Below are 25,685 nucleotides of genomic sequence, written 5' to 3'. Positions count from 1 at the left end.
AATCAAATTATAGTAATGATGGTAATAAGTAAAATCGATTAATCGAATTGTTAATCGATAAATCGTTATTTGGCAATATCGATTAATAATCGATCCGTGATCGATTATGCGAAAACACTACAACTTAACTGGTAGAAATCCCATTGAAACATGACTGTGTTCATGTCATTTATCATGACCAAACTAAAGACGAATGAGGCTTCGCTAATAAAGCATGCTCACAGGGATAGGAATATTCACTCAATGTCTATGTATCCAACTGATTTTATTGAAATAGACAAAATAATTTGCAACCTTAAAACTAACTGCGCACCAGGCTTGGATTCTATTCCCACCGTTATACTAAAAAATTCACATTCTATTCTCTGTTCTATGATAGCCCACCTGTGCAATCTCAGCATTTCCTCTGGGATATTCCCAGCTATATTCAAAAGAGCTGTCGTAGTCCCTATTTATAAAGGTGGTGGGGAGGATTCGGTGTCGAACTATAGGCCAATATCTTTGCTTAGCACACTAAGTAAAATTCTTGAGAAGGTCGTAAACATTCGCCTTACTCATTTTTTAGAAAGTACGGGACAACTAGCGGACAACCAATATGGATTCCGTTCTGGTAGAAATACCGAAGATGCGGTAGTGAAACTGTCCGAGTTGGTTACGAAAAGCCTTGATGCAGGTACTAAGTGTGTTGCTATTTTCCTTGACCTCAAAAAAGCCTTCGATACCGTGTCTATCCCCCTACTGTTACTCAAACTGGAAGACCTTGGGATTCGTGGCGTGGCGCTGGATTGGTTTGGGAATTATCTGAAAAATAGAACCCAGGCAGTCAGGGTCGCTGATAATTCCAGCTCTAGCTTGCCTATTAACTACGGCGTGCCGCAGGGAAGCACTCTTGGACCTACACTCTTCTCAGTTTATATAAACAATCTATGTAAACTTAAAATTGACAATGGTCGCACGCTTGCTTTTGCTGATGACACCGCTTTGGTTTTTGGTGGCGACTCTTGGTCTCTGGTTCGTAAATCGGCTGAAAGTGGTCTAAAAAGCGTTTTGACGTGGCTAGATAACAACTTACTGACAATCAATGTTCCAAAAACCAAATACATTTGTTTTAGAATTTCCGAAGCCACAAAACCTCCAAACTCTTTTTCTATTGTAGCTCACTCCTCACACTGTACCCTAGACATCAATTCGACGACCTCTTGTGGCTGCCCCTTCCTAAGCCAGACAGACACCCATAGATATCTTGGAGTTATCATTGACAGGAACTTAAACTGGGGACCACACATTTCAATGGTTAGTACCAGAATTCGCAGATTGCTCCACATTTTCAGAAATCTGAGAGATTCAGCTGACGATGATCTCATAACCAAAATTTACTTTGCCCTCTGCCAATCTCTCCTAACATACTGCATACCGGTCTGGGGTGGTGCTGCTAAATCTTACCTCATAGAACTTGAGCGTGCACAGAGAGCTGTAATTAAGGTCATGCGTCGTAAACCGAGGAGATACCCAACAGAAAATCTTTATAAGGAAGCGAGCCTACTGACTGTAAGACAGTTGTTCTACCTCAACTCGGTTCTACGATACCATAGGACGGTAGATGTTGCAAAACTGCCGCAAAATAAGAGACGTCTGCGTACGCAAGTACCCACTTGCAAAACAAATTTTGGTCGAAGACAAACGTCTTTCTCTGGGCCTTTTCTATATAGACACTTTAATGATTTATATAAAATTCTAAACATGTGTAGGACAAGCTTGAAGTCAACCCTAAAAACTAAACTTAATGAACTAAATTATACCGAAACAGAAAGTATTTTGATATGCTGCGAGTAAAATTAAGAATTAATTAGTAAAATTGCATAGTACCTAAGTACCCTCATTATTTGTAAATGTGTAAAATTATTTGTAAATGTGTTAAGTGTGAATATCTAATGTCTTATATATATTAAGTATAAGATTGGAAGATTTTAATTTAATTTTATTTAATTTAATTTATTGTAAAGATTATTTCATGCTCAGTAAATTAGGTATATAAACTTTATTAGGTACTTCTTGTATGGGGTGGAGGGTTAATATCCTGAGCAACAGGAATATTCCTAATTCAGGTATTAACCTGCCACAATTTCTTAATTGTTAATAATATTCTTATTGTTTTATATGTATTGTATGTGGTGAGAAATAAACAATTTATTATTATTATTATTATTATTATTATTTCTCTAAATGGTACCTAGGTATGGTCCTACGCTTATAATGTAGAACATGGTTTAAATAAACCTTTTGTTGGCCCCACTCCTGAACTGTTGGACATAATAATGGATAAATAACTTAATGTATTTAAAATGTAAGTAGATAAGTATATTAATTAATAATATTTTTGGTTAGCGCAATAAAGCACCTGTTACTATTACACATTACGTCAATTTCCAAGCAAACCCGGGAGTTTTTGGTAGTTATTTATATGAAAATATATTTCTGATATTAAGTCCTAACAAATAATAGTAGTTACATATCTGTTGGTTTTACGCCCAGTTTCCATAGAAAAGTGCCTATCATCCTTTGGTATACTTATGTAAGTACGATGAAAATGTAATTGAATCAAGGCTCTGAGATTGAGATAATATAGACTACCTAAGAGCTGGTGAACGCCAGACCTACGTCATTTTATAAAAGCTGAAAGTTTGTCAGCGTATGCTCCATATCTGTGGTATGCTCCTAATATAGGTTAGAATGTTGGTGGATTATGAAGTTTGGATCATCGTTGCTTTGGCAGCTATCCTGAAAAAACTGTCTGGCAAGGAGTTGGAACTGTCAAAACTGTGTGGCTGATGTCGAAACAACTTCTAATCATTGCCCAAATATTATACATAAAAATCAGATTTTATGGTATAACGTAAGTAGAATTACAGTCTATTGAATATACTTACAGAAAAAGCCACCGTAAAAGTTAGGCTTACGTTATATCATAAACGTCGATTTTTACCATAAACGCTAAAATATTAGGGCAATAATTAGAAGTAGTTTCCTCATCAGCAAGACAGTTTTAACAGTTCCAACTCCTTGCCAGACAGTTTTTTTAGGATAGCTGCTAAAGCCACGATGACCCAATCATTATGATTCACCAACATTCTATCCTATATTAGGAGCATACGCTAAAAAAACTTTCAGCTTTTATAAAATGACGTTGGTCTGGCGTTCACTAGCTCTTAGTCTACTACTAAAAAGTGTAAAATTAAATTATTAAAATACTTTTTTAAAAACAAGCTTTTATTCTGAAATGCAGTTGTTACTAAAACGAAAAAAACCGGCCAAGTGCGTGTCGGACACACGCACAAAGGGTTCCGTACCATTTATTTATGAAATTTTTTTTTTTTTTTTAAGTTATTTGTATGAAGGATTACGCGGTAATAAGCGGTTTACGATACGATACGAGGTATTAAAAAAAACTACTTACTAGATCTCGTTCAAAACAATTTTCGTTGGTAGTTTTTATAGTAATGTACATCATATGTTTTTTTTAGATTTTTAATTTTCTTATTTTAGAAGTTAGTTACTTTTTTCCACTTTGGAAGCGTCTGTCACGCAAACTATTCGGTTTAGAAAAAAAATATTTTAGAAACCTCGATATCATTTTTGATACCCCACACGTATGTATTTGATGAAAAAAAAATTTTTGAGTTTCAGTTCTAAGTATGGGGAGCCCCCAATATTTATTTTTTTTTTTTTTATTTTTGCATCAAAATCTTAATGCGGTTCACAGAATACATCTACTTACCAAGTTTCAACAGTATAGCTCTTATAATATATGTAGTTTCGGAAAAAAATGGCTGTGACATACGGACGGACAGACGGACGGACGGACGGACGGACATGACGAATCTATAAGGGTTCCGTTTTTTGCCATTTGGCTACGGAACCCTAAAAAGAGGAATAAATTCCGTGCGCGATACAAGCTTTCGAAATTTTTTGAACCTTGCATACAATTACTTTTTTTGTTTTATTATTATGTGTTAACGGATTAACGATTAACGTTAACTTGCGTTAAATGTTGCTAAATGTAACGTTTTAACGTTTAACGAAGTTAATTTTTTTATTAACGGTTTAACGATTAACGAAGTTAACTATTTGATTAACGGTGCCCAGCTATGTGTACTACACCCCAATCTAATTTTCCTAAACAAACACAAAAAGTAATATAAATGTAACAGCTCAATACTTTATCTATACATAATAATAAATCTGGTGAGAGGTCAATTCTGTACATGAAATATATTTTCAAAATAACCATCAGGGGGTGATTAGTGATCGATACTGATGCCAAAAATGCAATCAGTAAAATTTTTGTCTGTATGTCTGTATGTTCCTTATACTAAAGGATGATGGGCACAAATGTATGGAAAGTGGTACCCGCTCCAATAGCCATAACCAATATATATTTTAAAAGGCCTTTAGATGTAGGAAAATGTCTGTTATGGGGCCAGTTCTAATTCACGTTTTGAAAGCAGTAATTCCACTAAGTATTATAATGAAAGTATAACACAATCATCCATGTATACGAGTATGTATTATGACTACAATCTATTAATATAACTAAAAGAAGCATTGAAAAGGAAAGGATTATACCTACGACGAACTACCCAAGCTATTAGCCCTTTATTCGCTTTCATCATCATCATCATGATCATTTTAGCTATAGGACGTCCAGTTGAACATAGGCCTCCCCCAATGATTTCCACAATGGCCGGTTGGTGGCGGCCTGCATCCAGCGCCTTCCCGCTACCTTTATGAGGTCGTCGGTCCATCTTGTGGGTGGACTTATTGGGTCTTGTGGGTATATTCGCTTTAGCAACCCATAATAAAACCCTTAAGAAGTAATAAAACTTTAATCCCTTTATTAATAAAAGTTACACCCTAGTTGAACTCTGGCTTAAATTGTCATTTGGTATGGAAATGTCATTTTAATCGAAGGTTCTTCCTAGGTGTAACTTTTTATTAATAAGGGGGCAGTGCCGTAACTAGCCTTTTATGCGCCCGGTGCGAGAAATAATATAAAAAAATGTAACCTTTTTGAATAAAAAGTAACCTTCTACGGGGGGGGGGGGGGGGGGAGCGATTGTGTAAGGTTGTTCATGGATGGAAAATGAATACAATTGATCATCAATCATTTACCTAAATTCGAAATTTTGACCATTCCATGAAGACCGAAAAGTCACCGGTCGTATAAAAACGTTTCATGGATTTGCGTTTCACTATCGAAAAACATTGGCTAAAACTCATTTTTTATAAAAAATAAAAAATCAAATTCATGTTTAAATGCAGTTTATGACATAATTTTTAAAACCTAAAAGGTTACAAAAGTAACCTTCTGGCAACACTGCGGCTATCTGAATGCGTGATTCTCGATGTATCGGGGAATCCCCGAACATTGGGTGGGACGGCGCGGCAGAATGGAACGTTTGTGAATCGTTTAGTTTTGTAAGTCATCCTTTTCACTCTTGTCGAACGATGAATTTTCTATCTATCTCTCGCACGCTAGTGCGTCAGTAACGCCGCACGTAGTTAATGAATAAAATCAAAGATAAAGGGAGGACCAATGAATGTGGCTGACAGCAATGACAGCGTAACGTGAACTATATGTACATCTCCTCAGGTAGATTGACAGATTTGCTTAGAACTTCTAAGTTAGAAGTGGCGCCCTCCAAATGAATATAGACAGAAATTGTCTCATAGTTACGGTATAGGTACTTTTGTTTGTGTATGTAATATTGCGAGCAAGACAAGGTGGATTTATATTTGTCTGATGTGTCGTGACGTGACGCGTCAGAACTGTATCGGTTCCATACATAAGCCATCACAACACAACACGTTACGCACTAGTGTGAACGTTACCATCCTACTAATATTATAAACGCGAAAGTTTGTATGGATGATGGATGGATGTTTGTTACTCTTTCACTCAAAAACTACTGAATGGATTTTAATGAAACTTTACAATAATATAGCTTATCTATACTTATAATAAATCTGTAGAGAGGTCAATTCTGTACATGAAATATATTTTCAAAATAACTATCAGGGGGTGATTAGTGATCGATACTGATGCCAAAAATGCAATCAGTAAAATTTTTGTCTGTCTGTCTGTCTGTCTGTCTGTCTGTCTGTCTGTCTGTCTGTCTGTCTGTCTGTATGTTCCTTATAGAAACAAAAACTACTTGACGGATTTTAACGAAACTTGGTACAATTATTCTTCATACTCCTGGGCAGGTTATAGGATACTTAGGAATTCCCACGGGAACGGGCATTAGCGGTAAAATCCTTTTGTATGAAAAATCTAAACCGCTTAAGTTAGACGCTTGAAATTTGGCAAGCAGGTACCTTAGTAAACTTAAAGCTTAGTTATAACAGGATATTGCAAAATTCCTACGGGAACGGGAATTAGCGAGAAAAAACATTTGTATGAAAAAATCTAAGCCACGTAAGATAGACGCTTGAAATTTGGCATGCAGGTACCTTAGTAAATTTAAAGCTTAGTTACAACAGGATATTGCAAAATTCTCACGGGAACGGGAGTTAGCGGGAAAAAACATTTGTATGAAAAAATCTAAACCGCGTAAGTTAGACGCTTAAAATTTGGCATGCAGGTACCTTAGTAAACTTAAAGCTTAGTTACAACAGGATATTGCAAAATTCCCACGGGAACTGGAATTAGCGGGAAATTCCTTTTGTATGACTGACTCACTGACATACCCACGCACAGCCTAAACGGCTGAACGTAGGCACTTGAAATTTATAAGGGACGTAGCTTAGGTACCGTAGAGGTGCACTAAGAAAGGAATTCCCGAAATTCCCACAGGAACAGGAATTAACGGGAAAATCCTTTTGTATGAAAAATCTAAACCGCTTAAGTTAGACGCTTGAAATTTGGCATGCAGGTCCCTTAGTAAACTTAAAGCTTAGTTACAACAGGATATTGCGAAATGCCAACGGGAACGGGAGTTAGCGGGAAAAAACATTTGTATGAAAAAATCTAAACCGCGTAAGATAGATGAAGGGGGTAAAACGGGATCCACGCGTACGAAGTCGCGGGCGGCCGCTAGTACATCATAATAACACATAGGCTACAATTTATAAACATATTGTTCGAAATACTAATCCTGCGCAGACGAAGTCGCGGGCACCAGCTAGTACTAAATGTATGAAACCGATACCGTTCTGACGCGTCACGTCACGACACATCAGACAAATATAAAACCTCCTTTACAAGTGTTGTTGTTCAAGATCGCTTGAAAAATGCCATAATAGATAGTACAGAGGGCGCGTCTACACCATATTCGCAATAAAACAAAATGTACCTACTAACTACCATGCATGAAACAAAACTAGATACTGGTCTGGTCATTTCTGCGCCCCTCCAGGGTCTGCGCCCTGTGCCTGGGCACCGCTGGCACCGCCCTAGTTACGGCACTGTAAGGGGGTAGTACTTCTTTAAATAAAAACATTTATTTCACAATTATCCCCATCAATAATTATAGAGTTAAGGAAGGATGCTGGAGCAGTAAACCCTTCCTGCCTCGCATAACCTAAGTACCATACGATGGACACGTATGATACTTCTTCTTCTTCTTTCTCGGTCCCTCCCCTCACTGATGAGGATCGCGACCACAGATAGTGTTCCTCCACAGACTGCGATCATAAGCTGTGTGGACCGCACGATGCAAACTCCCGCCCACCGTCTTCCTCACCGCGTCCGACCATCTCGTCGGTGCCCTGCCCCGAGCGCGTCCCCCTTCATCATGTATGATACTTAGGTTACACAAAAAGTATCTTTATCTTCGAACGCAACCAGATCTGAGGCTGGTGGCCATAGTAAATGTTGTTCGTCTTGGTAAGACCTTTCAAATGACACTACAAACATAACTATTGGAGCCGGGTACCATTCTGCAAAAAAGTATGTATATCTTCGTACACAACCAGATCTGAGGCTGGTGGTCATAGTAAAAGTTGTTCATCTTGGTAAGACCTTTCAAACGATACTAGACACATATCTATTGGAGCCGGGTACCATTTTGCCCATTGTCCTTTAAATTCCTTATACAAAAACTACTCGACGGATTTTAACAAAACTTGGTACAATTATTCTTCATACTCCTGGGCAGGTTATAGTATACTTAGGAATTCCCACGGGAATTAGCGGGAAAATCCTTTTGTATGAAAAATCTAAACCGTTTAAGTTAGAAGCTTGAAATTTGGCATGCAGGTACCTTAGTAAACTTAAAGCTTAGTTACAACTTACAACAGGATATTGCAAAATTCCCACGGGAACGGGAGTTAGCGGGAAAAAACAATTGTATGAAAAAATCTAAACCGCGTAAGATAGATGATGGGGCAGATGAAGGGGGTAAAACGGGATCCACGCGAACGAAGTCGCGGGCGGCCGCTAGTTTTATAATAAAAGAACAACACTGCAGGGACCTAGATAGTAAGCCGAAACTACCGCCTCAAAATAAATGTTTACGTTACACTAACCTTTTCAAGCACTACAATTTGGATTCGCATGAAAAATCACAAAAATCGTTTGCATATTTCTATACAATCTGTTCACAGTTTGTGTATGTGAATTGAAAATCGACATGTAAGTTAGACCCAACAATCAGATTTTCAATCGTCAATACTTATTCTTTTGAAGTGTACATGAACATCAACATATTTTATGTAAAGCCTTATGTAACAAGCATTACCTACCTTAATTGTTATGACTCATAAAGTTGATATTTTTTTATGATTTTAAAAATAATTTATTCAAAAATCATAATAAATTATTAGGAAGTCGCATCCGATAATACTTGAGGTATTTTATTCCATTGTGATGATTAATGAGAAAATAAAAAGAAAGTCACTCGAAGCCGAGCCAAGACAGTCGAGCTCAAGACTTGAGTACGCTTTCAAGTTTTCTCTCGGCGTCTTAGCACTTATTAACAATTGACTGTTAATAAGAACCATTCGTTCTTATTAACAGTCAATTGTTAAAGCCTGAAAAAGTATCAGCACGCGACACTGGCCACGAAGAAAACTACATTCTTTTTTCAACGACCAATATCGGTGTTCTTTTGTTTTGTCCTCTCGCCTTCTCGTCTTTCGAATTTTCACGTCTCGATTGTTTTTTTTTATTGTAAAGAATATTATAAATATAATATATTTAATAATTTACGTTTTGACACAAAAAAAAGTATCCAAGTAGGGATTTTATTGTTAATCTGCTGCCATTATAAACAATTGGTCGGGCAATAAATTTCGCACATTTTATGATCAGCCAGTTACTGTATTTCATAATAACGGAGTGCCCTTTGCGAAGGTTTGTTTGCGTAATAGAAAAGCGTGGATCCGCTTATGTAAGATGAGTTTCATGTACCCTTTTCGGGAACATGCAAATTTAAATGGTGCTGGAAATATTTTAATGTTGCACTTTAATATTCCAAATCTCACCACGTTCCTCGGGTGCACATGATATTGAAAATGGTTGGATTAGTATGGGTTGAAATGGTAAAAGATTTTTAAGAAATCCAAGAAAAATGTAAGTGAAAAATAACGTAATTTAGCGCTCGCTCAACCCTACATAGTTCGATAAACATAACGATGAAAGCGTGTAGAGTTCCAAGAAGGCTAATGTATCAACCGGAATCGTTGTACCTACCTTTAGTTAAAGGTAACAAAAACAAATAGTTAACCCTTAAGTAGTCGAATATACCTTTTTAAATTTCAGTTTGCCCAACTTATAGCATAACATAAACAACAACAGGTTAAGTTTTTGCATAATACTTATACAATAATCGGTACGTAATGCGATTTCGGCCTCCGCAAATCAAAACTATGGTTAAATTATTCAAACAATAACATCCAATTAACTATGTAGTCCCGAACTAAGCGAAACTGATAACTTGTAATAGTGTGGTTTGTAACAACTAAGGTGGCTCTGGGGTCAGATAGTCCTCATAAGCTGAATTGCTCAAAATTAGGACTAATGGCGATAACGTGCTCGTACGTTGAACTTTATAGCAACTAGAATAACGGATTATGGACATTTAAATAGAAGATGCAACATACTTAGTCTCTACATTCATAAATATCTATCAAAGTTCGTGCTCGAGCCCCCAACGGAATAAATGTTAATTTCAAAATTTCTAATTTGATTTGAAACTAATCGTTTGATAGAGTGGTTAAGTGAACTAGCGCAGGTATGGTTAGAACGTGCAACGTGCCAAAACTCTTCATTCCAAAACTACAATCAGTTTACAACGTATGTACTTAGTTTTAAATAGAAATTAAAGTAATATTAGTTGATCCAGTCCTGTAGTTCTGTATTTATTTGTTTTCTTTATTTGCTCATTTCTTAAAGACCACACAACCTATTCTATAACAAGCGTTAGTCAAAATAGCGAACGACATTTTTTTAGAAAATAGCGAATTAATTTTGTTGACAAAAACAACTTTAATAAAGGTCATCATAATGCTTTAAGTACTGCATTTATGTGAAGGGAGGTTTTGTTTAAAGAATTTTAAGAACAAATAAAAAACCTTTTATCTATAACGCAATGAAGCTTCATTAGACCTTTAAAATTGGTTTATTACAGTAATGCGCTACTTACAAGATGCAGCAGCTGCTAAGAAAGTTTGGTAACTACGAAAAGCCAAACTTTTCAATAAGGAATGCTGGGAATACAAATGTAACGTAACTTTCTGGAGTTAAACAAACCAAAAGAATCAGAATTGTTCAAATGTCAGGGACTTTAGTTATTGTATTCTATTACAAAGATAGTTAATTGAGTTTGCGAATTTGGTCCTTACGAAGCACTTATTTTTCTCAAACACGTCTTCCTTAATAAATATGCGAAGTTGTACGCAAAATAATGATTTACATAAATACATTTCCATAATTTTCCTCCGCTTTCTCTGTACACCTTCTTTTATTGATCTTCCAATACATTCTATGGAATTCTGTAAAACCTATTTCACTGGAAAGTCTTCGTGAACATTTTAGCCGAAAATCTTGGAATAGGAAACATTACCTACATACAACATACTCGTACATATCCATTTCGATTCGCTAAGACGGCATTACCGATCCCGTGAGAACTGTTTCCGGGAACAAAAACAGATTACCCTCTAATGCACCGCAATTTCAAGCTTACACTGGTGTAACAGACGAATTCGAATTTCAAAATCATTATCCTTTTTCCGGAAACGCAAAGCAAACGGTTTTATTCGCTTTTAACGCTCTTCAATGTACAGTAAGCAACGACTCGCTGATTACGAAGTGTCGTCTTCTATTCAGTGCTGAATGTATGAGTTCAGGAATTCGGGTCTATTTTTTGCAAAATACTGCGAATTTGGCGCTGTGGGCGCAAAAATTGGTACTTAGCTCATGTGCTGTGGGGTCGCGTGGTTGTCTATTACTTATTGAATAGGCACTTGCAGGGCAGTTATGTACTGTCCTATACTGCATCTCACTTAACACCAGGTGCGATTGCGGTCAAATACCTGCCTTGACTTGCATAAAAATAATACTACGTCTACTGTGCAGGTTAGAATCTTGCTAGCTATAAATTTAAAAGTGATACCTACTAAACATATTGACGAGCACAACAGTTTCCATCCGGCATCATGGATTTTTATAGCATGCTCTTATTTATGTAGTAGTAGTAAGGGTTAATGAGATTAGAATAAACTACATGAATATTCCTTTTGGCAATTAATCATAACACGATTCACACATATTGTACGCATTATCCTAATTTACACAAAAAAAACGTAGGCTCCTAACGCCTTTTGTCATAAAACGTTTAATTACAAACTTTTAACCGACGTTTTAGGCTCCAAAATATTCGTAGCAACAGATTTTAGTATACAATTATTGTCACACACACATTTATGTTGCCTATCATTTAGACATGAAAGTTAGGATGTATAAAAAAGCTTTTAAAGGCCATTTTACTGAGTTTTAATGAATGTCAATTTATGAATGTCTGTCTACACTTTCATAAATTGACATTCATTAAAACTCAGTAAAATGTCTGACTTGGATTAGATTAGAGCATAATCTTGTAAGTACGTACAGGTCATTTGCAACATTTTTGTATACCATATTGTAACCATTATTGAAAAATATTAGTGTTTTTTGAGGAAATCTTAGGTGATAACTTAAAAAAAAGAATCAAAGAAAAATCTCAAAAGATACTGATTCTTTTTCTGTATTGTCTCGTATGAAAGGTCTAAAAGGTGATTTTTTTTTTTAATACTGATTCACTTTTGTATATGAGTGTCCATATATACAAAAATGTTGCAAATGACCCTTAACCCTTACAAGAGTATACTCTAATTCCAAATCATCCTGTATATCTATGTCGGCTAATTTATTACCTAAAACGAGTGTTAACGAAACATACCTCCGCATTTAGCTTGATGTGCTGTCATCTGTGTAATGGACATTCATGAAGGCTAACATTAGGGTATTTTCAGCCCCCACGTTTAGGACAGTACTTCAGCATTTTACTGGTGCTATATATCAGTCGACTGGGTAAGTAGATGGGTATTTCTGTCCGTTTTGGTGAAGTTATGATACCAATCAATCATGGATAATGACTTCGACACATCAAGCCAAACATGTTTTTTTACTTAGTTTTAATAAGCTGTGATTTTGTAACAAAAATGTAAAAAACAAAATGTTAGTGCTGTAATTATTATCAGGTCATGAACATGATTCTCTCTATTTTACCAAAGCCAAATAGATGATTTGTCCCACACATATCCCTCCCACCTGGTCTGACTGGTTGAGGAGACCTGTACTACCTAGGTCTAGGATGTGCGCCGCGATAAGTGGTTATCACGCCATTTTATCGATTTTGCCCACATTTTGACGTCGATAAGAGTATATCACGGCGCGCATCCTAGCCCAGCTGATGTTCGCATGTATTTTCCCTTTGTCACCCTCTTACGAAACTCACACTTTTTACCAGGTTCTCTATACAAGGATTGCAGTGGGCCTGTGGCAGAGTTCCCACGGGCTACAGCAACTTGGCCGAGCGCAGTGCTGTGCGACGCAATGCCCACGCGTGGACAAGACACCAGCCATCACGAGCAACTTCGAGCCCCAGCGGACTTTCGTCGGCACCACTGAAACTAAGGTTAGAAACAATTATCTCTTTCATTTATATGTAATTCTCATTTATTGTTATCTGCAAGAACGGTTCGAGATGTTTAAGATTCTTACTAAAGCCCGGTCCGTAAGCACGTAGAATTTTGTCCAATGACCCCTAGCTACCCATTCTTATCGCTCGCGCGTAATTATATTGCTGTCGCGACTGTGCGACTGGCACCCGCAGTGAGTGTGCGAGCGCGATAGCAACATAATTACGCGCGAGCGATAAGGATGGGTAGCTAGGGGTCATTGGACAAAATTCTACGTGCTCACGGACCAGACTATAGGTACGAGTAAGAGTCAGTAGGTACCCATTCAATCGGCACGTCCTACACCTAGAATAATAAGGTGACATTAAAGGAGGTATTATTAAAGTACACTCAGCGTCGAATAAGTTCGTGACACCCAAAGTGGCCAAAAAATTTACAACATAACCTTATTTCAATATTGTAACAGAGACGTGTTGCGAACTTTTTGGCTACTTGCGCTGACGACTGTACCAAATCTGGCAAGTGTGTTTATAGTCCTAAGATTTAAAGTACTAAGGACTGTACGGTCCTGTGCAAGGAACCCTAAAAACAGCTGGAAGCTTGGCATACCGACGCGGGCACATTAGGAACACAAGTGGGCGAATATGTAAGGACTCTGCCAGAAAGAATTCAAAGAAAGAGATTAGTGGCATTTCTGTTAAGTTCATCACAATAAAGTAATAAAAAGGTGTTACTTATTAAAGTATTTAGAGTAAGATTATGGATAATTATTATTAATAAAAACCATTAAATACACGTAATCAGTCTCATCTAATAGTCTTTCGAAAATTATTGACTTACTTTGAAATGGAGAATTAATTCATTGTCAATATGAATTACATTTCGGTTAAGTAATAGATTATTAGTTTTAAGAAGTTATTTTCTTCATAAATATCTACTTTTCTCAAATATCGAGAAAGTTCTGAGACGGCAATTTTGTTTGATTAAAATCCACTTTGTAATAATTTAGCTGTTAATTACAAGTAGAACTTCCAAGAACTTACATACCCTTACCCATTTAAACATTTTATTTACATGAATCTAGTCGTAATATACTTATAATGATTTACTAATGAGATTTTGCGAAGAGATGTACCTAAGAAAATATTTAACCTAGAAAGTTAGTAACTTACCTAGAAGTTAGTATTTAAAGTGTAAATGTATGGCAAATTAGAATTATTATAGAGTTTATAGAGCTATTTTCAGCAGTCTGTCACTGCAAGTTTTACCGTGCGTCCTGTGATGAAAATACCGTCGTAAAATTTTTTCATATCCCCATTTCCCCAACTCGAGAAATGATTGGATCCTTAAAAATACGATACAAGGGTCCAATCTATCTCTATTACCACAAAAATATTCAGCCTAAACCACCGAATCAATTTTGTCTTTTCTGTAAAATGAAACTGTGTGAAATCTGCAAAGATATTTTAAACCAAATGCTACAAGGACATTTTTTAAGAAAACAAAGTTATAGACATTTAAAATTATCTTTTGTTGCAGAAATTCATGAATGCAAAGTCGAACACGCCGAAATGTCGCAACCACGAGTCGCGCGACTGCCACCACCTCAGCCACCTGTCGCGCAACGTGCTGCGCGCGCGACGCGGCGTCGTGCGTATGCTCATCGTGGTCGTGCTCACCTTCGCCATCTGCAACCTGCCCTTCCACGCCCGCAAGATGTGGCAGTACTGGTCCAGTGGCTACGAGGGCACCAGCGATTTCAGCGCCCTCCTCACACCACTCACCTTCCTAATCACTTATTTTAACTCCGGAATCAATCCTCTTTTATACGCATTCCTATCTAAAAACTTCAGGAAAGGCATGAAGGAACTCCTCTTCTGCAAATACCACGGAAAACGAAAAAGCGAGAACCTAATAGTTCTGAATCCAGTAGGTGTGGGCCTGCGCAGGAGTTCGACCAGATCCACCCGGGCCAACTGCAGCACTGTCACCATAGCACCGAATGGAGACTCATGAGATTTGCGTCGCCGCCGCTTCTTGTACAAGGTGGAAAACATAGACATTTCCTGATTAACGGAAAGCACGGACGAGGTGACCGACAGCAGTGGTTTCTACACTATATCAACTATATCTAAAAAAGACTTGTACGATTAGGGACTGAATGAAACCGTTGTTAACTGTTGTGGAACTCGTGCGTTTTCGTGTGGCAATTCAGAGAACTGATCTCATGAGCTTAAACGTTGTGAGTGTGAAGACACTAATGTGATGGTAATGGTTAACGTTCTGTGTATTTACTATAAATATCGTGTTAGTGTTAAAGTTTATTTTGTAAAAAATAAATTGTATAGTGTTTATAAAATTATGTAAGAAATTGAAAGTGAAAACAATCAAAATAATTTAAGAATACAATCTATAGGTAGCTTTAGGGGTTCTTCTGTATAAGCATGTAATACAAAATATACGTATAAAATAACATAGGTATTTAGAATGGTAAGTTAGTTTATAACAGTGTTAGAATAAAACTTTGTCTAGTCTATATAGGTGAACGCGACCAAAGCTGAATTTGCAAGTAAAAAGATAATAATAATTTTATAATCTGTACATAAATGGTCTAATTTAGGTAAATGATTATAAAAATTGTACAAATCATAAGTACGAAATTAGTTTAACGAAAAATGAGTACAATGCCAACAATAGTCATTTAGGTGCTTCAATATATCATGACATGACTCACGTAATTCTCTCGTGGAACATAAAAATCGGAGCTAGCAAATAGAATTCGTTTCTTGGCTTTATCATGAAACATACAGGGTAGCGACGATATACGACCGTAATCTCATACCTATTCTACACGGGTGCTTTTAGCTCCGGCGACTAAAGTCGGCTGTAGAGTAAACTAAAGTGAACTCATCCAATGGCACACTTAACTGAACGAGATTTAGCGATGATTCTTTGAGTTTGAATCGACTTTTAGTTAGTCATTCCGGAATATATTCCGGAATAGCTTATAAGCCATAATAATTGACTTAATCAAAGTTATATTAGCGACTATCGTTCATACGATAGCTACCAATTTCCCATACCTACCTACCAAGGTTAACTTTTCAAACACAACAACAACAACAACAAACAAGGTAAATTTTTCAAATAACCGCTAAACTGCAAAATGGATTTCAGTGCTTAACCATTCTCTAAACGTAGTTATGTTTATGTCCTCAAAAACGAAGCTTCAAGAGAAAAATCGTATCACCTAAGAGAAAGTGATTCTGGATAGGTACAGGCCGCTTTACCAACCGGTACACATGGAAATCATCAATTGCCTACCTTTTATATGTATGTTCAGCAGTGGACGTCCTATGTCTGAAATGATGATGATGAGGATAGCTTACGTGAAATATGTGTGCTGATAACGATAAATCTTTGAAAAAAGAAGCTCGCTTACACCTTCGGCCTGATCATCACTTACCATCAGGTGAGATACAGGCCAAGAGCTTCATCGTTGTGGATAAAAAAAAAACTATAATCGGGTCGTCGCTTCTAAAATTAGTTGCCCTTGTGTAACTAGAGTCTAGACTCGCCTGTACAGGCAAGTCGAGTTTTGGTTGGTGCATTTTTCTTTAGTGTCACAGCCGGCACTTTGTTATCGAGTTGTTCGCCGCATTGCTTACTCAATTCCCCAGCAAATTGAATTTTACTTCTTTGAATAAATTGCTTGCGGCAAAATGGTTCGAAATGTGTGTATTTTATTTTATACTTAATTATCGTGCTTATGAGCGCATTACTTTTTTAAGGGTGAGGCTGAACAAGCGTATTTTCTGCTTGTCACGTTTTGGAGATCCGTAATTAAAGTTGTCATTACTTTTGGGCTCAGAAAGGACGTATTTGTTTAATTATTTTTCTGCGTTCCGTTAAGTTATAGAAATTGAGTCTTGTGATATTTTGAGAAAATTTTATCCTTTACTTATTCAATCGTAATGTAAATTAAGTAACGAAAAGTTTAATCGAGATGAAGATGGAACGTGGTCTTTATAAATACCTACTTACAAGTATATTGTAAATAATTTTATGAGAGATATTATGTAATTTAATAGAGATGTACTTGTTTAGATACTAAATAAATACTTTACGCTCTTTCAGCCTCATCTGCAGTTTTATCGAATGGACCAAAAAGATATCACGATTTCTTTAGGTATCTAAGGTGTATAATACATTTTGTGTGTTGATTTCCTTGGCTTATTGCTTTCAATCAAACAAATTAACGTTACTAGCACTTTCAATAAACAATCAAATTGTGTACATATCACTCATTGTTTTCACTTCAATATAACAGTAAACTAACTCGTAAAACAGAAAGTTTGCTTGTCAAAACTATTTCCAACTACCCACGCCATCTCAAAGATTCGCCAACTTCATCATTTATCTGAAATGACACATTACTTATTCCGTAACAAATTTTGTGCCAAAAGAGACGACAATATTCTGAAATTAGTAACCATATTTTATTTGGTTACATTTTTAACACTTATTATGTAAATTGAAAGCGACGACAATTCACTCGCGTTCTTGACCTAAAATATTTATTTTCAACGGGACAATTTATCACGAAAAGAGAATTCGTATTTTTATCATCATTACTTATCTACCGCTTCAATTTCCCTTTGAATAGAAATGTTTACAAAACGGCGATAAGGTGGTACGATGTGGGGTTGTATGTGGGAATACATAATTATATACAATTTCAAAGGTAACCCCAGTTAGGCCTAAAAAGCGCGCCGTGATAACTTTTATCGATGTTAAAATGTATGGGAAAAGTCGATAAAGTAGCGTGATAACCGCTTATCACGGCGCGCATCCTAGGCCTACAGGAGTTGTCTCTGTGAATGAGTGCTGGGAATGCGAATATCTATAAAACGAGATATGTAACCTAAATCTCAAAACATCAAACTATAAATGTGTTGGCAGTAATTTTAGTGACGCAGTGGGGGCAGTTAAATTTTGCTCTATTAACGAAATAGACTCTATTTAATTACCTGCAAGCATACATTTCAATTTTAATACAGTTGTTCTTTTGTTATCAGTTTTAAATTAAAAAGAGACAACTTTGAAAAAGTTATTTAGATTTAAAATTTAGGGGTCGAAAGTTTTGCCGACGGGCTGGTTGTGCCGCAACATTAATTACATAAATTAAAGAAGCAATCTATGTAAAGATAATTTCGGTGTATCAATTTTAAGTAACATGTAGATACTTACCCCTTTGTGGTTTCTGATTCAATGTTGCCCCTACAAAAAACTTTTTTTTAACTCTCCACGCCCTATAGAAATTGTTTCCAGTATTGTTTTGGTTATCACATACAGCGTCAGTATATCAGGCACAGTTTTATTGGAAAATAGCTCCTATTTACAATTAACTATAAAATAGGTAATTAAATAAGCGGACGACTGCTTATCGTCAACCCGTTCTATAAAAGTTACCTAAATGTAAATTTAATTCTATTAGAACTCCACAAAATAGTTTCAGGAATAATTGTAATGAAATATAAATAATTAGGACCTATTTTTTTCAAAGAACTATTTACTGAATTATTTACATTTTTGTGATTGTGATTATAAGAGATTGGAAGTCGAAGAGTTAGTGGGTTCTAAGCCAAAATAATGCATGAAATGTATTTCTATAGTTTGTGACAGTTTTTGTGACCCTAATGTTTCTATAGATTACGCCAATAAGCCAATACTTAAGGCCGACAAACATTTACCTACGTACATACTAGATGAACTTAGTATTTAATGATGATACCAAATTGATTAATTGATTGATTAATAAATACCAAAGATATAATATATTATAAGATCACTGAGACAGTTTATTTTCATTTTGTTATGTAATTTACCTATAACTAAATGTAGTCTACAAATTGCCAAATTCGATTAGCACGGATTATCTGTTACTGTTTAAACTTTCCTTTGGCTTGAAACCCACGAAATTAAGAATACTGTGTATAAAATTATTGTTGTTCTACGTCTTGTTACATGATGTAAATAAACGTATAATTTTTCATATTTGCATTATTATTTTCATCTAGGTACCTTTTATTAAGTGGTCTTCAGACATTCTAATTCACACGCTCTACTAAAACTAGTAGTATCTTGGCGGTTCTTTTTTCAGATTCAAGAAAAGCAGGTAGGTGCCTACTTACTTAAACCAAACTCTGTTGATTACGTAGGTACTTACTTATACAACAATTAGAATTTCTCAATGCCATAACCTCAATTTAGTTTGATCAACGCCGCTTGTCTGTAGGCTGTAGCTTCCCAAGATCCTACCTAGAGATAATTTGGGATTTTGTCTCAAAGGCATTACGCATATTAATAGGCTAATAACTGATAATAAGCATTCCCAAATTTGTCATACATTATAAGGCCTGGCGCCATACAGGGAGTATTTTGATAAAGTAGGTTCATATTCATTATTACCCATTATTTTATTTTATTTCATGCCATTAAAATTTCACCCACAATATTCTTAGTCACCTACCTCATTAATATTTAATGTCATAATTATTATTATGTTGCATATACACACGTAAGTTACAGCATTCACAGCTTTAGATCTGTGGTATTTACTCGTATGTTATTGGATTGTGCTAGTATATACTTTATGAGTCTTTCTTGTCTAATTTTGTAATTACGATTTGAGTTTTCGCGTGATTACTCAAGCAAGATCACCACAAATCAAACGCTAAATTTTTATGACATCGTTATCGGATTCACCCATTATTGGATTCTTGTGTTCATAAAATGTAATCATAGGCATGGCTGAGCACAATGTCTAAAAGAATGATGCCTCGTCGGTATCCAGTAGCAACAATAGGATTTAAATTGTGCAAAAAAAGCAGTAGTAGAGCATATACCTATACCAAAATCTAATATTTTGTTTCTTTTCGTATACTAAGTTATGCTATTTGCTTTAGACTTAAATAATTTTAGTTATTTATGAACGTTACACTCGAAATATAATTAAATCAGGTCCCATTCTAACAAAACAGACGCACGAAATGAGATTGGAAGTGCGTACTTTCATTAATTGCTTTGTTTTAAGTGCTAACCATGTTTTGTCAGCACTTAGCTCAACGTACTTTGACATAACCGCCAAGTAAGTACAAGGTTTACGTAATTCCCTTTTGGAGTTAGAATAAGAATAGAAATGGAAAATTGAAATAAACATAATTTAGTAGGTAATTTAGTTCTTTATTAGCTTTTGAATTTATAAACATTAATAATGTTTTATTATTCATTTTCTTTTGTCTTCATATAAATATCTCTGCTCTTCTCTTTCAGCTGTAAGTAATTTAGTGCTTTGAATTAGGTACTTACCTTTTTTTTAGATTTCATTAATTTTTAGCTTTATCGCCATAGTTATCCTTTGGAATTTATCTTTTTTAAAGAGGAAAAGATGGCGTTTTTACTTCTGAAACAATCAAAGTTATTTACGCCATTAGTAGGGACAATTTTAGAAAATTATTTTGGTTTTCTTGTATTTCTTAAATCCTACTTTAAAAGTGACTTTGTATCAAACTAGCTCACTCATAATTAAAATGTTTTAACAGTCAATCATTTTTTGTTTTTAAAGCCTTGTTGAAACAACATTCCTAGCGTAAACAAAACACAGAAAAGACAAACAAATAACAACATTTACAAGGTTAATTTCATATTTCGTCGTAAACATGATAATTCAAGCTCACCCCTGTTACATTAAAATGGCATAAATTAACAATTCTTATAGCTTCTATAGATCATTCTAAGATCTAACATTCGACAAAATAAATAAACACTAGACCTACTTATATTTAATTTAAACGTTTAAATTTTACATCCAATATCTTTAGGTATGTACGTTACACATGTTTTCAGGAAAATGTTAGGTACCTACTCGCTAACTTTACAATATTGAATTATAGTTTCCGAGATTTCCTGTAAATGGTAGGATAGCACTCTAAATTATGTGACAAGTTTTAAGTAATACACTGTTTTGGGTAGAAACATACCTAAGTATAATTACAAGACTCATGTTGACAACGACATCAATATTTTATACATAATCTAATTCTTGGATTTGATTTTTTAATTAAATACTAAGTTAAAAATGCGTTATCCAACTCACTATAAAAATATTTTCTTTCACACCATTTGGCGTAATATCGTCATTCAATCGTCCTTAATAGCACCTATTCATAAATACCTATTCGATTTATAGGTAAATATTAAGCGATTCGCGATCATGTAAATAGGCGCGTGCGTGAAACGAGCGTGAATGTATTGTCCCTTGACAAAAACGATTTGTATGTAGGTCAACGAGGTAGGTGCCAAAACAGAAAAATACAGGGTGGAAACGACATGTGATCTCACTCGATTATTACTAAACTATAGGTACAACGGACACTTTCAGGATCACTAAAATCTTGTAAAGCTTAATTAGGTCACTTATCGTTTTCACCCTGTATAAGTTAGATTTTTCTTTAACCCTTAAACCTAAAGTGGTTTTATGTCCTTACACGATTGAAGAAAATGGAGTAAAGAGTCGAATTAAACATTTCACTGAATTAGGTAGCAAGTTATTTCAGCTCTTACAAACTGGTACCCTTACCCAAAGTAATAAAACCAAGGCTTTAAATTCAAAGTCGACAATTTATTTGGCAGCCGTTGTTGGAGTTACGCAACTTTATTTCTAAGATTCTTAAACGGGCTCAAAAATTACTAAGCCATTGATTGAAAAAGTTCTGTAGGCATTATTATTAACAATGTACTCTGCACAATAGAGTTCGGCAATCTAACAATTAATATTATGAACAAATAATATCGGCGGAAACAATTTTTGTGGCATTTTGCTTTACAATTGTAGCAATTTGGTGTGGTGGTAGTAAATTACAAATTAAAATGGCAAAATCTAAGGAACCATAGGTTTTCATATAACTTATTAAAAAAAAGATAGCAAGTCTCCAATCCAAAAGTGTTTCAAGTCTAAAGTTGCCAATTAAGACAGCATAAAACTTTTTCTATTCTTTGACCGAAACTATAACGTTAACCGGTGTATTTGTATGGAGTTTGACAGATTTTTGACGTGTGTCTAAGTTAGGTAAAGTAAAATGGTGCAACCCAGCCTTAGTGGAGTTCGACAAACAAGAGTAGGTAAATAATACAAGTAAACAAGTAGGTACTTGTGTCAATTCCAATCTATTGCGCTCATTACAAGGGTTATTCTCTACGGATGTTGAACTTTGAACCAGAGCATAATATTATGACCAGGTTAGTCGTTTGCTCTCACACTTATTGATATTCTTGCACAAATGAAAGAGGCAGACAGAGTCCAAAATCAAAATAGTTTGCGGTGTAGACCTCAGACTACTCGATTAGGCAAACGCCTGACGGCCCAATCGTTAGCGTGTTTTCGGTCAACGCGCTTTGGGTCGCTTCTATGAATACACTGAGCGATTTAAATGGAAAGCAGCTGTAGGAATAATACCTATAGAGGAATAATAATGGCTTCTTTTCAGGTACACCAAACTGGGACATGTTATCCAGAAAACTACATTAAAGAAGAAAATACCTCATCCCCAGATATTATTTTACTAAAACACAACGCAAAAACACATGTATTGGGAAATTTGTAACTTCAATATTAGTATTCGAAGCAAAATTATCATTTATGTCATTCAATCCCGTAAAAGCATAATTTCTGCTTAACAAATCAACGAAGCTAGAATTTAGATAAGTAGGTATCTTAAATCTTACTCAAGTAAGTACACTTAAGGAATAATGGAAGCTACTGAAAGCTGTATGTCGTTGCTAATTTCTACATTTGTTATAAGCAGAAATTACCGCACATTATCTGTTTATTACACTTAAAGTTGGTCGTTTGGTGCTCTCTTAAGTACACAATTAGGAGGGGACGAATTAGATGGCTAAAGTCAAAAACATTGGTGTTTAAGTAATGCTAAGAAAACACACTCAAATTGAATATTTCACTCGTGGTTTAAGTAAATCCTCTGTTTTGTCGGCCGAATTGTTTCCCAGAATCTGTCTAAATTGAGATACTCCCAAATTCCCTAGAGTGTGAACACAGAAGTGCTCAGATAATTTAAATTAACTGCCAACTTTAGAGTTTGCGAGTGAGATTTATACTTAATCGGTTATTGCTTAGTTAGTTTACCAAAGTTCGCTGGATTGCTAACATTAGAGACACCTACGAGTATAGCTCGCAGTGTAGGTACATAATAAAATTAAAAAATAAGTATTTATTTCAATTTCGAAGTTACTTCAGTTTCCTAATATTATATGAGTTGGAAATATAAAGGCCTTAGTTGTAGTTTCTTGCCATCGTCCTAGTCTTCACCATCATTATCATAACTTCAGCTATTTTCTGCTAAATACCAGCACCCCATTATACAATAGTGAACGCTACCTAGTAGTAAAATTTAATCATTAAAATACATAGGCTGCTAAACACATTACCACTCCCTTGCGTGGCGCAGTCGGGTAATAAAATGTACGTAAGAGTAAGTGTATCTATGTGAGTTAAACAAACTCGTTCAATTATTAAGTATCGGAGTAGGTGTCTTGCAACTGCAAAGTTTGGTTAGTTTATGAATCCAATTTTATTTTCCTGGCAGCAAAATTCAGATAATGTCAAAAGGAAAGTGCGCCAGTCCAACTTGCAGTTAGCCGGGTTTTGGCTGCATCTGACTGCACACTCACATTTTTTTTGCTAGTTTGATGAAGTAGTCTATTGTAGTTTTTACAAAGTTTTGCTGTGGATATGCTTAAAAGTCACCACCATCGTTTCATTGTGTCTCATTGTTTTGTTTCTTTTGACAAATTGATTCAATTTTTGTCTGCCACTTTGTGGATGCCATCAGCCCATCTATTCTTTGCTTAGCTAACATTTGTCTTCTACGAGTATTCGGTCTCAACCTTTTTGTTGTTAAAAAAATTAAATTGTTCTCTCTATCTGCATGTAAATAAATTGAGTTTTTATTAATGTTTTTTTATTTGCTTAGTTTAGTTACTTAAATGCGTTTTCTATAAATTCAAGGGGTTTGACTTTGTTAATGTTAACTATATTTACAAAAGATAGAAGTACGACTGAAAAGTATATTATAGTGTACCGCGAGAGAGATTTTATAAATCCTATTTTTACCCACGACAGAAGATGGAGGTGGTAGATGCGTTTGGGGTGAAAAGTTGTTTGTTTTGTGCACTTTGATATATCCGAATGTTTGTTTTAGGGGTAAAACTTTCACTTATTTGTCTATCTTAGACACAAAGACTTTTATTTACCTACCACTTCGTTTGTTTCTTTGTCCGGGCGAGCCAGACTTTTTAGTTGTTTCTCACAAAGTTTTTTATCCACTAGTAACTATTATATACCTATGGAATAATCGGTACCTATAATCTCGATGTTTACTATTAATAACTGAATAGTTTTGTTACCAAAATTGGATAAAAATAAATGCCTTTGAATTATACCTCTAGTGACAAATTTCGACGCTATTTTTATATCAAGATAAACTATTTTAGTGTGTGGTATGCGAACATTTACTCGTAATAAAGATATTACCACAGAATAATAATAAGTACTACGTACAGAAGTTTTACGTCGCGAAGGTATTTTAAAAAATGTATTCTCAATGTCATTAACAATATGGTGTAATTTAGCCTGTCTCAAGAGTCAAGCACCATTTTGTTGACAAACGTCAGTGATCGGCACTGCGCCGAAGCTATAGGGCTGATTTCGGTAAAATGATGTGACGTGAGGTGCCAAACTGCGGAAAATGGCGGAGGAAATACATGATTTAGCATGAATTATCATGAATAATATTAACTGCTTATTTACCTCTCAGTGTCTTGAGGCAACTTAAAAAAGTACATTCTGTGTTTTTATTATTATTTAGGCAGTTAAATACTGCACAGTATTTAGTACACCATTTTCTTTATTTTCTTCCATCATACACAAGAATACGCGTGCGTGAGTCAATGTTCGCTCGTATGTGAGGCCTTGTCGAATAGTATCCTGTAGGTGGGCCATCGTGCGTGTTTTGTTTTCGATGTAAACTCGCGGAGATGAACAGGCCTGATATTACCAAGAGATACAATTTGAAAAAACCTTCAATCAAAGTATCTTTTAAGTTCTTCTAAGCTTTCAGAAGATAAAAATAACTTTTTTTTTATAAAAAAATAAGTTTAATTCCTTTTTAATGTTACGGGACTATTCCCACCTCTCGTTCCCACCACTGCAACTCCTGTGTAGCCAGGATCTACAGCTTGACCGCCACAAAAACCCAACCAATGAAGGTCAAGTTTGTCCCGGGGGAAAGTTAAACTGTCATTGGACCCGCAACTAAATTAATCAGAAGAACATAGGAGGAGTTCGAAATTAAGGTTCGACTTCCCTCCATTGCAAAGCGGATGACAGGTGACAAACAAAGGTTTATGCACCACGGACAATAAAT

The 25,685-nt window shown here is 35.5% G+C and overlaps 1 protein-coding gene across 1 annotated transcript in view; it reads left to right on the top strand.

The window, feature by feature from the left end:
* The window catches only part of LOC135087862 (trissin receptor), a 59,181-nt gene extending 39,944 nt beyond the window's left edge, over nucleotides 1-19,237 (top strand). Inside the window, exons 5-6 of the mRNA XM_063982695.1 lie at nucleotides 13,011-13,178; nucleotides 14,722-19,237. Coding sequence (XP_063838765.1) covers nucleotides 13,011-13,178; nucleotides 14,722-15,198 — 645 coding nt within the window. The 3' untranslated portion in view covers nucleotides 15,199-19,237. The remainder of the gene's footprint in view (nucleotides 1-13,010; nucleotides 13,179-14,721) is intronic.
* The last annotated feature ends 6,448 nt before the right edge of the window (nucleotides 19,238-25,685 follow it).

Source organism: Ostrinia nubilalis, chromosome 3 (assembly GCF_963855985.1).
Source record: "Ostrinia nubilalis chromosome 3, ilOstNubi1.1, whole genome shotgun sequence".
NCBI classification, from domain to species: Eukaryota; Metazoa; Arthropoda; class Insecta; order Lepidoptera; family Crambidae; genus Ostrinia; species Ostrinia nubilalis.
The sequence above is the reverse complement of the archived record's forward strand: the minus strand, read 5'-3'. Positions and strand labels throughout refer to the sequence as shown.